General features: G+C 42.3%; 1 protein-coding gene across 9 annotated transcripts in view; it reads right to left on the bottom strand.

Annotated features, from left to right (window-relative positions):
• Positions 1-14,693, bottom strand: part of ASTN2 (astrotactin 2) — a 1,902,914-nt gene that overhangs the window by 454,283 nt on the left and 1,433,938 nt on the right. For all 9 annotated transcript variants that reach the window (XM_033961675.1, XM_033961676.1, XM_033961677.1 and 6 more), the window contains one exon: positions 2,527-2,651. In XM_033961675.1, coding sequence (XP_033817566.1) covers positions 2,527-2,651 — 125 coding nt within the window. The remainder of the gene's footprint in view (positions 1-2,526; positions 2,652-14,693) is intronic.

The raw sequence follows: 14,693 nt of genomic DNA, 5'->3' as shown, positions 1-14,693 counted from the left end.
TGAAGCCACGGTTTTGAGGAGTCCTGCTGGCTCAGCTAATCAGGGATTCCTCTGCTGCGATCAACTGAGCTTAGATTAGGTGGTTTCTCACACTATGAGGTCCTTATAAAAGCTGCACCTAAAAGTGGCCTTACGCAGGTCTTTCCACATGCTAAGGACATTTTTAGTGCAGCAAAGACTAGCACATAAGCCCTTACAGCCACCTATTCTATAGGTAGTAAGGGCTTGTGTGCTAATTCATTGGAAATCAGTTAGCACATGCTAATTGATTACCACAGAAATGTCCCTCTCTGCCCCCAGACCTATCCCTTAGGCAGAAAAATTTTAAAAATACAACTATTTTTAACAGATGGTTTGTGCATTCATGCCTGCCATGTGGTACACCCATTTAAGCTGTAGTAAGCAAGTGTTAGTGCTTGTCAGGTGCTATTGGCTGGTGTTTGAGTCCTAGCGACTTGATCAAAATCATCAAGTTTTTGTGTGAGAAGTAGATTATCGGGTATAAATTTGTTGTTGCCGTTGTCACATCAAATGCGATCTTCTGCTTCCAACACTGCCTATCTGCTTCTGCCCTGATGGGTGGTACATTGTTAGTCTGACATCTCCACTGAAACCTGTCCATCTTGGAAGGCCCTGGTGGTAGTGAAACTACCGCCGACCTAGCTCTCAGCTTCACAAATGCACGCAAGCCCCAGTGGCATGACAAGCCCATGTACCATGACTAACGTGACCATTTATTTTTTTCATCAAAACGGTACATCTATTAATTGTCAATCCCGCCCTAGCCCCGCCCCCAATTTCTTCCATTCATTTTTCATGTACACATAATATATTATTCATTCATAATGGTAACCATAAAAATTTTTAAAACTACAAAGCGCGCTATACCCATTTATATTTTGGGGGGGAGGTTTCAAAGATGTCAAGGCAGATGACTTTAAAATACGCAATGTCACCTCAGTAACTATAGAAAAATAGACAAATATAGTGCAAAATATAGACAGCAGATATAAATTCTCAAAACAGACACATTTTGATCCCTAAATTGAAAATAAAATCATTTTTCCTACCTTTGCTGTCTGGTGATTTCATGAGTCTCTGGTTGCGTTTCCTTCTGACTGTGCACCCTTTCTTTCATTTCTTTATTTCTTTCTGCACTCAAGCACAATAATTGTCCCTTTCTATTCCCTCAATCCTTCCTATGTCCTTAGTGCCCCTTCCTATGTCCTTAGTGCCCCCAGTGCCTCCTTCCTATGTCCTTAGTGCCCCCTTCCCATGTATTTAGTGCCCCCAGTGCCCCTTTCTATGTCCTTAGTGCCTCTTCCTATGTCCTTAGTGCCCCCAGTGCATCCTTCCCATGTCCTTAGTGCCCCTTCCTATGTCCTTAGTGTCCCTAAATATGTCCTTAGCGCCCCAGTGCCTCCTTCCCATGTCCTTAGTGCCCCCAGTGCTCCTTCCTATGTCCTTAGTGCCCCCAGTGCTCCTTCTTATGCCCCCCTCACTGCCTTCCAGCCTTTGTTCCACCCCATCCCCCGAAGCTAACCAGCCTACCTCCCTCCCTCCAGCGCTAAAGCCAGCCAGCCTTCCTGCCTCCCTCCCTCCAGCGCCGAAGCCTGCCCCTCTCCGGACTGGGCCCTGTTGCTGCTGCCAAGCGCTGCTTCAACCCCCCCCCTGGTCCGCCGCTGCTGCCGACCGCCGCAACTAAAGCAAAGTAAGGTCCAGGTGCCGTCAATTCTGACAACAGAGAGAAAGTTCCTTATGAAAAGGTCCAGGTGCCGGTCCACAAACCTTCTTCCCGATGTCAATTCTGACATCGGAGAGGAAGTTCCTTATGAAACCATTCTTAAGAAAAAAAGGACAGGGCCAATAATATTTGTTTCTTCCAGGCCAGCTGAATTCCTCCCCTTCTGAAACAGAAATTTGGAGGGGATGGAACCTGGAAAGCATGCCAGGTGGATCTGGTTGGGAGTGGTGTAGCAGCAGCTGCAATAGTGAGTGCAATGAGGATTGAGAGAGGATGTGTAGGGGGGAGGGGGGTGCAAGGCTTTGAGACACCTCAGGGGGTAACACGTCTGAACAAGGTTTATCTAGAGCATTGGATTGTCTTGGGCTGAGCCTGTATGTTGTGGCTCTCATGTCTGCACACATCTATTGCAAAATGAGTTTGAGGTTCTTAAAATTATGTAGAATTAAATAAAAGGTTGTTTATTACCACAGGCAAACAGTCAAAGCACGTTCCAATCCCCCAGAGTTCAGGGTCAATTTTATCTTTTCAGCACAGAGTATCACAGTAGCAGCTGAGTATTTCTCATAATTGCATTCATCTAGCAAAAATTCAATGTTTGGAGAAATGTTTTCAAACATCCATCAAGAAAACTATCATCATTTATCAGCTTGCTTGATGTGGAAGCCCTTCGGGCAACTGCCATTTTCAGCATCCTCTCCTTCTGCATCTCTCTTTGCCACAGGAAATCCACAGAACAGCAGCAGCAGCCGTCTAGACAACAACAAAAGAGAAACTCTTACCAGTGAGCAGCTGAAGGTCTGGCAAGGGTTCTGAGAGGACACCGCGGCACTGTTCTTCCACTGGAAGAGGAATGACCATCAGCCCGTCAGCCAGCTGTGGGAAGTCCTTAATGAAGTTGTTCTCCCTGAAAAGGAAATCAATTTGCCATGTCTGATTTCTAAGCAAGATTACAAGAAAAAAAAACCCAAAACAGCAGGAGTGTAGGCTTCTCTCAGAATAGGCTCAGTAGAGGACTTTTCCTGACACAAGCAGTCCTGGCAATTCCAGAGGAAAGTGGCGTTAGTTGTGACATAGCAGAGGCTTTCTGGGTGTACTAAGAAATCACACACCAGCACAAACAGCAATGTAATCAGTGCTAAAATATTAAATAGAGGTCCTTTTACTAATGTACAGCTAGCACAGCTTAAAATGGTGTACACAGGATACACTCATGCATCCTGCCAAATTACTGCACACTACTCTGGGTGCTAACCAATTTTTTTGTGGAGGGTGTTTGCTAGGGGGCAAAGAGTGGGCATTCCTGCGCTAATTAGTTTTCATGTCCACATTAACGTGTATTAACTGGTTTGCACAGGATCACTGTGAGACCTCACCACCTACAAAATAGGTGTCATTATGGGCCAATTCTGTAATGGGCACCTAAAAATGTTACTGTCCTTATATTTCCAGCTACCTGTGAAGTTCTGTGTTGATGAATGGACAGTTAGCTATTGTTAGAACAATGAAATCTGTCATACTTTTTTTTTTTTTTTTAATTCATTATTGATTTTTAATCAAAAACAGTGTCATACAAATGAAAGAACAAAAGATATTCCACATATTACACTATTATCTATACAGGTAACATAAATTTCATTCAATAATTTCATTTTCCTGTATATAAAACTATATCCTAATATACATTACAAATAAATAATAAAGTTACCCAAATATCACTATCAATATTTATTCACCTCCCTCCAACCCCCACCCCCCTAGATGTGTAAAGATAAATAAACCAAAGAAAAGAAGAGATATGATGAAAATACATTATTATGTTTTTACAAATTTAGTCAATGGGCTCCAAATTTTATTAAATACCTCACTAAAACCCCTACATTCTGCGTTAATTCGTTCGTATCTGTATGTAGTACACACATTCACCCACCAAAATGTATAATCTGTCATACTTATTAAGCATTTAAAAAACATATTCTTTCTAGTAGCTTTGGGCTCACTGGGAAGCGATGCCATTAATGCCAAACATTCTTATGTAAGGAATAAAATGATGCTAGTTTTTTCTCATGCTACTTTAAGAAGAATACATTTCTATAAATTAAGGTGCCTATTACATGTCAGTCACACTTAGGCGTCCATTACAGAATTGTCCTTTGGATTGCCTAGCTTAAAATTTAGGTGCCTGTAATGCAGGCCAGGGTTTTAAAGACCTACATTATAGGCGCCTAAGTCCTTTAGAGAATTGTGCCTAGCAGCGCCTAAATCTTTCTCCACCCCCTAATCATGCCTATTTTGGTACTAGCTGCCATGCGACAGGCACAACTATCTTTTATAGAACCGCACCTAAGAAGAAAGGCGCCTATCTCCCAATTAAATTTATTTTTATTTTTTTCAATTATGAATTTGTTAATGCTCCTTTTTGAAACCAATTTACTACTTAAGGGCTCCTTTTATAAAGCCATGGTAGCAGCTGCAGCTGTGGTAATCGCTTTCACGCGGTGGGACCCCTGGATGACCAGGGAAGAAAAGGGTACATCAAGGAAGATAAACAAATTGCAGACAAACTAAATTCCTTCTTTGCATCCGTCTTTACGGAGGAGGATACCACTAAAATACCAGAAGCAGTGAAAGTGTTTAGTGGAGTAATAGAAGACAGCCTCACCACAGTTGAAGTGGAGTTGGACCAGATATACTACCAGATCGACAAACTTAAAAGTGACAAATCCCCTGGACCGGATGGAATTCACCCGAGAGTTTTAAAGGAATTGAAGGTTGAAATCGGAGAGCTATTGCAAAAACTTGCCAATCTGACAATCAGAACTGGACAGATACCAGAGGACTGGAAGATAGCGAATGTCACGCCAATTTTCAAAAAAGGATCGAGAGTGGAACCGGGCAACTACAGACCTGTGAGCCTTACGTCTGTCCCTGGAAAGATGGTTGAAGCACTGATCAAGGATAGCATAGTCCAGCACCTAGATACACACGACTTGATGAAACCCAGTCAACATGGGTTCAGGAAAGGGAAATCATGTTTAACGAATTTACTTCAATTTTTTGAGACCGTGAACAAGCAAATTGATAGTGGAATGTCGGTGGACATAATATATTTGGACTTCCAGAAAGCATTCGACAAAGTTCCACATGAAAGACTTCTCAGGAAACTACAAAGCCATGGAATAGAGGGAGATATACAAAGGTGGATAGGCAAATGGCTGGAAAACAGAAAGCAGAGAGTGGGCATAAATGGGAAGTTCTCAGACTGGGAGAAAGTGACTAGTGGTGTGCCCCAGGGCTCAGTGCTTGGGCCGATCCTATTTAATATTTATATCAATGACCTGGAAGACGGAATATCCAGTGAGATCATTAAGTTTGCAGACAACACAAAGCTATGCCGGGCAATCAGATCGCAGGAGGATAGCGAGGAACTCCAGAGCGACTTGTATCAGTTAGAGAAATGGGCAGAGCAATGGCAGATGAAGTTCAACGTGGAGAAATGCAAAGTAATGCATTTAGGTAGTAAGAATAAGGAACACGAGTATAGAATGTCAGGCGCAACTCTGGGTAAGAGCGAACAAGAAAAGGACCTGGGTGTACTGATAGATAGGACCCTGAAGCCGTCAGCACAATGCGCGGCAGCGGCAAAGAAAGCAAACAGAATGTTAGGCATGATAAAGAAAGGAATCACGAGTAGATCGGAGAAAGTCATAATGCCGCTTTATAGAGCAATGGTCAGACCACACTTAGAATACTGTGTCCAACATTGGTCTCCCAACCTAAAGAAGGATATAAAACTGCTGGAGAGGGTGCAGAGACGAGCAACGAAGCTAATAAGAAGTATGGAGAACTTGGAATATGAGGAACGACTCAAGAAACTGGGACTGTTCTCCCTTGAGAAGAGGAGGCTGCGAGGGGACATGATCGAGATGTTCAAAATGCTGAAAGGCTTAGATACAATAGAGCAGGAAAATAAATTATTTACATTGTCCAACGCGACACGGACAAGAGGACATGGTTTGAAGCTAAGGGGGGACAAGTCCAGGACAAATGTCAGGAAGTTCTGCTTTACGCAGCGAGTGGTAGACGCCTGGAATGCTCTCCCAAAGGAGGTTATTAAGGAATCCACTGTGCTGGGATTCAAAGGCAAATTAGATGCACATCTCCTTACGAGAGGCATAGAGGGATATGGGTGACTAAAACTACATCAGGTGTATACCTGACTGGGCCTCCGCGTGTGCGGATCGCCGGACTCGATGGACCATGGATCTGATCCGGAGATGGCAGTTCTTATGTTCACATAGGGATTTAATGGGTATTGAAGTGTTTGCTGTGTAGCAGCCTCTACCACGGCTTTGTAAAAGCAGGGGGGGAGGTTAAATTAGGCACCTATCTTTAGATGCCTATTTATTTAGGCACCTAAGTCTAGGTACCTCTTTTAGAATTTCCCCCAAGTGCTGATGCAGTGTGCGTGTGTATATTTTTATGGCTGCATGCTAATTAGCAACATGAGCACATGGCCATTAATAAAAAAATGGAAAATTTGCCATTTTACTGCTGTGGTAAAAATGGCCTTAGTGTGTGGGAAAACTCATGCAAGGTAATACTAAGGCCAGTTTTTGCCACAGTTTAGCAATAGGACCTCACAGTTACGAGAGACACAGTTATAAGGAACTAGTTAAGTCAGCAGTCTCAAACCTGTGGCCCAAGGGCCATATGCAGCCCCCCTTGCTGCTATTTTGTACCCGACTTGCAATCTGGGCAACTGCAACTGGGTAGCCCGATCCCACAATCTGGGCAACTGCCTACTGCCGTCGTATATGCTGGCACTGCAGGGGGCAGAAAGGAGGAAGATGGACTACAGGGGGCAGAAAGGAGGAAGGAAAGGAGAAATGTTATACTGGAGGTGAAGGAGGGAAGGAGAGAGATGTAAGTCCATGGAAATAGGGAGGGAAGGAGAGAGAGTTAGGAAGGGAAGGGAAGGTAAGACACGGAAATGTAGATTTTGAGAAGAAAGCAGAAAAAAGGGAAAATTGAATATTAAGTTAATGCCAAAGATGGATGCAAGGCAGAACGTGAAGACGGAGCGGAAAACAGTCAAAGGACAAGAAGGCCCTGGAAACATAGTTAAAAGCATAGAAAAATGAAGTCAGCAGACAACAAATGTAGGAAAATATTTTATTTTCAATATAGTGATTTTAATGTGTCAGTTCTGAGAAAGGAAAGATGTTAAACTTTTACTGTGAGGGCTGCAGAAAAAAAGAGTTAATGTCTTATTAAAGAAATGACAATTTTGCATGAGGTAAAACTCTATATTTATAAATCTTTCTTTTAACAGTTAAAGGAAAGATTTATAAACTATAAAGAGTTTTACCTCATGCACAATTGTCATTTCTTTAATAAGACATTAACTCTTTTTTCTGCGGCCCTCCAAGTACCTACAAATCCAAAATGTGGCCCTGCAAATGATTTGAGTTTGAGACCACTGAGTTAAGTAATATGGGTAGTGCATTCTGAGCAGCTATATTTTTTAGTAACATGTTAAGTTTCATTTTGTCTAAGGTTATAGCTATTCCCATGATTTTTTATTCTGAAACTATAATTATTTTATTATTATTAGTTACAGTATTTATATACCACCTTTCAATGTAGGTTGTCTAAGCAGTTTACATTCAGATACTCAAGCATTTTTCCCTATCTGTCCCAGTGGGCTCACAATCTACTGTATATACTCAAATATAAACTGAGATTTTGGGGTCAATAAAATGGCCAAAAATGTGGGGTTTCAGTTTATATTCAAGTCAGCACTCACCTGACTCCTCCTGGACCTGTTGCAGGCCTCCCACAGGCCAGCCTTAAGCCTTGGTGGTCCAGCGGTGAGCTGTGACAGGAGGGATCCCTCCAGCCTCCTGTCTCAGCCAATTCTGAAACATCACACCTCCATTCCACCTCCCTCTCACCTCCCAGACTTCTATCAAACCGACCTTGAAAGCCCTGGTGGTGCAGCGATGAAACAGGGCAGGAGCGATCTTCCTATGCTCTTTCCCCTTATAGAGCTGATACCTAAAATGGCTGCCGCAAGTTCTCGTGGCAACCTTGTGAGACTATGGGAACTCGCACAGTTGCCATAAGAGCTCATACATCCATCTTAGATAGCAGCTCTTTATGGGGTAGGGGTGCAGGAAGATCGCGCCTGCCCTGTTTCATCGCTGGACCACCAGGGCTTTCAAGGTAGGTTTTCTAGAGGTCTGGAGGGTAGGAGGGAGGTATGATGTTTCAGAATTGACTGGGACAGGAGGTGGGAGGGATCCCTCCTGTCCCAACTTACTGCTGGACCACCAGAGCTCACAGCAGGTCCAGGGTAGGTCTTCAAGGGGACAGGGTACAGAGCTGGCAGGGCACTTGAATATAAACTCTCGGTTTATGTTTGAGTTAACCTCGAATGAGGCTGGGTACAGAAACTGGCATGGAGGGAGGGAGGCTGAGTACAGAGCCTGAAGAGCAGGGCACTTGAATATAAACACTCAGTTTATATTCAAGATAATCTTTTTTTTTCCCCTTTTTAGGAGAAAAAAAGGTTACCTAGGTTTATTTTTGGATCGGTTTATATTTGAGTATATACAGTGTCTAATGTACTGAATTCATGTGTATATTTTCTAATAAGGAACTGTTTAATTTATAGAAATCTATTCTTCCTAAAGTAGCATGAGAATAAACTATCATAATTTTCACCCCTTTTAAAAAACCTTAGTGTGATTTATAGTGCTGGCTTTGGTGGTAATAGCGCCGACGCTCATAGAATGCCATTTATAGAATAACACTTTGCAGTCCTGGGTGTGTATACTCAAGAGCATTCATTCATTTCATCTGAGTGCCTAAAATTGTGAAGAGCATGCCTAATTTTAAGTGAAGAAAAACCTACCATATATTGGAGATACCTAAAAGTTAAAATGCTGAGCACTACCTGAGTACGCTTAAGAGATGCTAAGCATGATTCTACAATGGATGCCTAAGTTTTAAAGAATTGGTGCCTATATTAGGCAGACTATAGAATCAGGGCCACCGTGCTTATCACAGCTTTGTAAAAGAGCTCTTTTGTGTGTTGCATGCCACCTAAAGCCTAATTTTGGTGACTTATAATAATATTCTTCAGAGTAGGTATTTATATTAAGAGAAATCACTGAGGTAATAAATGGCTTAGTCTAAATGCCAGTAATGTTCTGATTCTGTAATGTTTTCATCCCATCTTTCCCACTCCCAGGAGATAATCTTAGCATTTTCAGGACTAATATAAAATTCTTCCAGCCTGCTTTGGAAGGCAAAAGACCATTTATAAAAAGTCACCTAAATCCAAGGAGAATCGCTCTGTTCTGTACTAGGCAGCCAAGACAAGTTTCCAATTTGATTAAAAGGTCATTAACACAACCCAGCATTTGACATTATACACCCATTGCAGGAGCTCTAAAAATGAATGCAACAACATTTCGTAATTAAAATGGCTTAATACATCTATCCATAGCTTCATAAGCAAACTGATAATGAACTTTCCCTTTGGAATAGTCCCAGCTGCATATGAAGCATTTCTCAAAAAGCATTGTTGTAATTTCTAAAAGAGATAATGTGACATGGGCTTTGCTTAATATCCAATTCAGATTTGTGATACCCTTCCCTAGGTACCAAGCAAAAATGTGTACAGTACAAAAAAGGAATCACTGGAGTTACATGCACCACAGGCTCACTCACTTAATCTTGGGGAGGATAAGAAAATAACTACCACTGTTGTGGTGGGCCTTGCCTAAGTGGCGGCACTAAGAGCTAGATGCACTATAAAGGGTTGGTGATACCACGTGAGTCTGCCACAATCTGGTTTTTGGCCAATTCCAAAAGAGCAATTGATGCACAAACAAGTTTGCATGCAAATGCTTTGCGCAGAGGTTCGCCGTAATCCCCGTCTCTCCCATCTGATGGATCACTGTGAGTGACTCTCACACATGTGCAGAGCCAGCAGGGAAAGCCCCGAAGCAGCCTCCTGCTACTCAGCTGTTCAGGACAGGAAACATTTTTTGTTCTTTTTAATGAACACAGATGTGCATATTATCCACGCACAATATCTGTCCCCATTAACACCATACCCCCGATGATGACAGCCACCCCACGAGAGACAGGAGGAATGCCACTCCCTTCTGCCTCAGCAACCCGCAGCAGTGAAAATGGCAGGAGGGTTGCCCACTCTCTCCTTCCAGGTAGTCTCCTCCCTCCCACACACACACACTGCAGCAGCGAAAATGGCAGGAGGGATGCCCATTCCCTCCTGCCAATGGAGTCCCTCCTGCACCAGTTGCACCCCCTTGAATCATTCCCTTCCCCCCCAATAAAAGGCAGGAGAGATGCCCATTCCCTCATGCCACCTGATGCTCCCTGGAATCTACCCCACCCCCAAAATGGCAGGCCTTCTCGGTGCTTTGTAAAACTTTTATTTTTTAACTTTTATACATTGAATCCAATGTAAACTGTTTAAGTACCAGTTTGATAATGGTACATCAAAGAATAAAGAAACTTGGTGATGGACCTTAGGCATCAGAGCCAATCAGGGTCTTAGGCTTCTTTTTCTGTATCCCAGGATACAGAGGGAGGAACTTAAGGCTCTGATTGGCTTGACCGAGCATCGGGGAGGGGAAGGCCTGCCATTTTGGACTGATGGGCCTGAGCAGGAGGGACCGGCTTCTCTCCTGCTCTCAACTTCGGACAAAGACATGGGGGACGGGAGTTGGGGGGAGGCTCGGGGAAGCATCATGTTGCATGAGGGAGTGAGCTTCCCTCCTGCCAATTTTGGCTGGTATGGGGTTTTTGACGGCAGGAGGAAGTGGGAATTCCTCCTGTCTCTCTGTTGGGGGGGGGGATTTGGGGACCCGTGGTTATCTTTGGTAGGGTGGTGACTTTACATTGGGGGCGGCTCAGCTCACTTTTCTTTTTGTAAAGGGGCAGATATTGTGCGTGTGTAAATTAAATTAAAAGGTATGGTATGTTATAAATATATTAATTTGTATCAATAGGACAAGTAAGTGACTGGTCTTGACCAGTCACTTTTTTCGGATCGCTAAAAGCCATTTTTTTGTGCATCGGGAAGCCATGTTAGAGCATCAATCGATCTGCCAGTTTACATGGTATTTCAATATTAATGGACAAGACTAAAAACAAGGAAAAGGCAAGTGCGATGTCCTTTACAGCCAAAATATAATCTTTATTGTGAATAAAGTCCCAAGGACCCAAGTTTCGCCCAGACCACCACTATGTTTACCTTTAAGCCCTATTCTAAAAAAAACATTGCCCAAGTCCCAAACACCCAAAACAAGACCTTTTTAGGCATGGGATGGACCAGTCCTTCACCTAAAAGCACAATTCTCTAACCGGCGTCTGTCATAAGCGCCACTTAGAGAATCGTAGAACAGTCCCCACACCCTACAAAAATCATGGCAGGAGGGATACCCAGTCCCTCCTGCTCAAAGCCACCGTGAATCTCCCCCCCCCCAAATGATCGCCTGCAGGAGATGCCCAATCTCTCCTGCTGCGATCCCCTGAACCCTCCCACAGTGTTCCCTGGCAGGAGGGCCTATGGGATTTGGCCAATCAGAATCTTAGGCTACTCCCAGTATACCCGAAGATGCACTGGGAAGGGGCAGCTTCGCCATTCTTTCAAAAGCAGGCCTGCCAGCCAGACACAAGCAAGAGCCGGCCAACTAACTAAACCAGGTTAGGGGGTTCCTGGTGGTGTCCTGCTGGGGGGGGTTCGGGGGGGGGGTGAACTTTCAGAGAGGTTGTGGGTTGTCAGAAGGAGGGATTGGGCATCCCTCCTGCCAGGAAACATTGCAGGAGGGTTCAGGGGATCATTTAAATACATTGGAGGGGCTAGCAGCAGCCTCTTCAATACCTGAGCTACAATGCAGAGTATTATGTCACAATTTTACTCCCTGCATATAATTGTGTATGATAATTAACAAAACTAATCATCGGTTTAAAAGAAAAGAAAACAGGAGAAAACCAGAGAGAAAAGGAATTAAAAAGAAAACGTAAAAAGTGGAAATAGACCAAAGTAACAAGAAAAGGAAAGAGAAAGAAAAAAGAAAAACAGCAAATAAAAAAGAGACAATGGAAAAAACCAGAAAAAGCATGATGAGTGTGAACATACCTTATGACTGTGATATTCGGATCAAATAGTCAATAGGGCAAACAAAATGAACGAAATAACCAGTGAAAAAGCAGAAAGCAAAACATTAAAAAATGAGAACTAAGGATAAAATGATCTACTTATCTTAATATTAAATGATCTACTTATCTTAATATGTATTTTCTGTGCGTAGAATGAAGCTGGCAAGTTGCTGGAGGTAAGAATGATCAACATATATCATATAGAATGAATAGAGGATCAATACATGCTCATGGATTCCTTGATATGATCGGTTTGTGAAACAGTCTTTCATCACAAGGTACTTTTTCTGATAAGGTGCAGTTAGGCTTAACTACTTCTTGAAAATATAGGGCTCCTTTTACTCTGCTGTGATAGCGTTTTTAGCGCGCAATAAACCCGCACTATGTGGCTAGAACTAATGCCAGCTCAATGCCGGTATTAGCGTCTAGTGTACGTGAAAATTCTGCACGTGCAAAGCGCGCGATAAAACTGCTATCGCAGCTTAGTAAAAGGAGCCCTTGGTTTTTCTACTGTTAAAAAAATTAAAAAAATAAAAAGTGTGTATAATGAACATCTGTGGGTAAAACCTGCTGAAGCTGAAAATTATACAGCACAGGTATACTAAAGGGTAGTTGAACTTCAAATTTATGGATTAAACTGTAACAAACACATTGCAGTGATGGCCACTCAACATTGTAAAAAGTTTTTATCACTCCCTGAAGCAAAACGTGGTTCTGACAAGAGTACGTGTTAATGTGTAAGCCGAAGTGCACAAAGAGGTAAAAACATAAATTGCAATTTGACAATACCACGTAAAGATGCATATTGAAACAAAAATAAAGTTTGCTTGCTTCATCTGGATTTAGAAATCTTGCAAACATGGACAGGCAGGAAAAGAAATCTCACCTGCTGTTTTAAATATTAGTGTCAGTTTTGGCCAGTTTTGGCTAGTGCGGGACGTGCTCTGATCATAAAAAAGTATATAGTGAAACCAGTGGCGTACCTAGGGTATGTGGCACCCGGGGCCCATCATTTTTTGACACCCCCCCCCCCCCCCCTCATGTAAATTTTTTTTTTTTTTTTTTTTTTTTGCAATAACCATGAAATGGAATAAATGGTCAGAATAGAAACAGGCAGTGAAAATTTTCTTTTTTTTTTTTTTTTTTTTTCCAAAGTATTTTTATTGAGAATGGCAAAAGGTCCAGACAAGCAACCATGGTCTGTACAGAAACTTATACATTATCAAAAAGAACACAGAATGAGAGTAACAGCAACAACAAGCATGAACAAGCCTCTCCCAAGAGAAAATTGCCAATGAGAGGCATAGCAATACACAACAAAAGGCCAAAACTTGGGGCAAGCAAACAAATCCCACCCCAGAACCCACAAGAATAATAAGCCGGACTAGACCCTCAGCCATATTTTATAATGAAAAAAACCCCCACAAGCAACAACACCCAGACCGCTCACCAGACACACCAATCCGCACAACAAGCACCCAAGAAACACCCAGCCACCACCCAGACACAACTACCAGACACACCTACCCCACCAAGCCCAGACCCAACCCCCCCTCCCCAGAGAGTGCAAGCGCAAAGTGGACCGTGAAAAGGGCAGCTGCAGAAGTGGAAAGCCCCAGATAAGTAGGTTAGCTAAAGAAAGCCCACAGATAGAAGAAATCAGGATAACAGAAGTTCCAACAAATGCTCCCACAGAAAATTTTCTTTTATTGAACCTCATTTATGTAACCATTATTCCAAACATAACATAACATAAATTATGTCTGAATTGTCATGACATCAGAAGTACATATGGAGTAGTTGCAGGTGATGCTTGGGACAGTTCTGATTATGTTAGTTTGGTTTTATGTGTTTTTTTAATAGAAGGGTTTTTATTTCTTTTTTTAAGGTTTTGTAGTTTGTGGTCGAGGTCAATAGGTTGTAGAGTTGGGGGTCAAGTGTTGCAGCTCGAATGGCTAGGAGGTTGTCGAACAGTTTTTTTCTTTTGACGTTTTTGGTTGGAGGGTGTGTGAATGGTGCGTGAGTTCTCCTATGTCTGTTTGAAGTGGATTGAATTATTTAGCTGAAGAAATTAGTTACCCCCCCCCCCATTCCACACACATTAATTCTCTTCCATTTTTGTTCCCATTATAAAAAAACACTGATAAGTTCCCAGGAAAAAAATACATTAAAATAAGAAGTGAAAACAAAGGCCCCTACAGATGAGAACATAACATAAGAATAGCCTAACTGGGTCACACCAATGGTCCATCATGCCCAGTAGCCCATTCTCATGGTAGCCAATAGTGCTGCCCGATTCAGAGAAAAATATTTCATTCGATCCGATTCACCCTGTTGAATCGATTTTTCGATTAGATTCACTGTTAATGACACCGCTTTTTAAGTTTAAACAAAGTATAACAATAAATTTCACAACAACAATAAATTTCACAAAGTACTTAAAAAAAAAAAAAATCACATTTTTCCATTAAAGCAGTTCTGGAGACATTTGCTTGAACAGTCTTTTTTCCCAGTCCATAAGCAAGCAATATGAAAAAGATTTCCTTAATTATCTACTCAAACATTTTTGCTATTTACTTTCATTGTACCTATACTATTATTCAGTAGAAAAAATGGACTTAACTGTGCAGGAAATGAATCTCCTCATACACCCACCATATAGTGCAAAAATGTGCAAAGGTCTGTTTTTTTCTTTCGATCACTACATAGCCTAATGCCACACAAGCAGCGCTGTTACAAACATATT

The sequence above is a fragment of the Geotrypetes seraphini genome, chromosome 10 (assembly GCF_902459505.1).
Source record: "Geotrypetes seraphini chromosome 10, aGeoSer1.1, whole genome shotgun sequence".
NCBI lineage: Eukaryota > Metazoa > Chordata > Amphibia > Gymnophiona > Dermophiidae > Geotrypetes > Geotrypetes seraphini.
The sequence above is the reverse complement of the archived record's forward strand: the minus strand, read 5'-3'. Positions and strand labels throughout refer to the sequence as shown.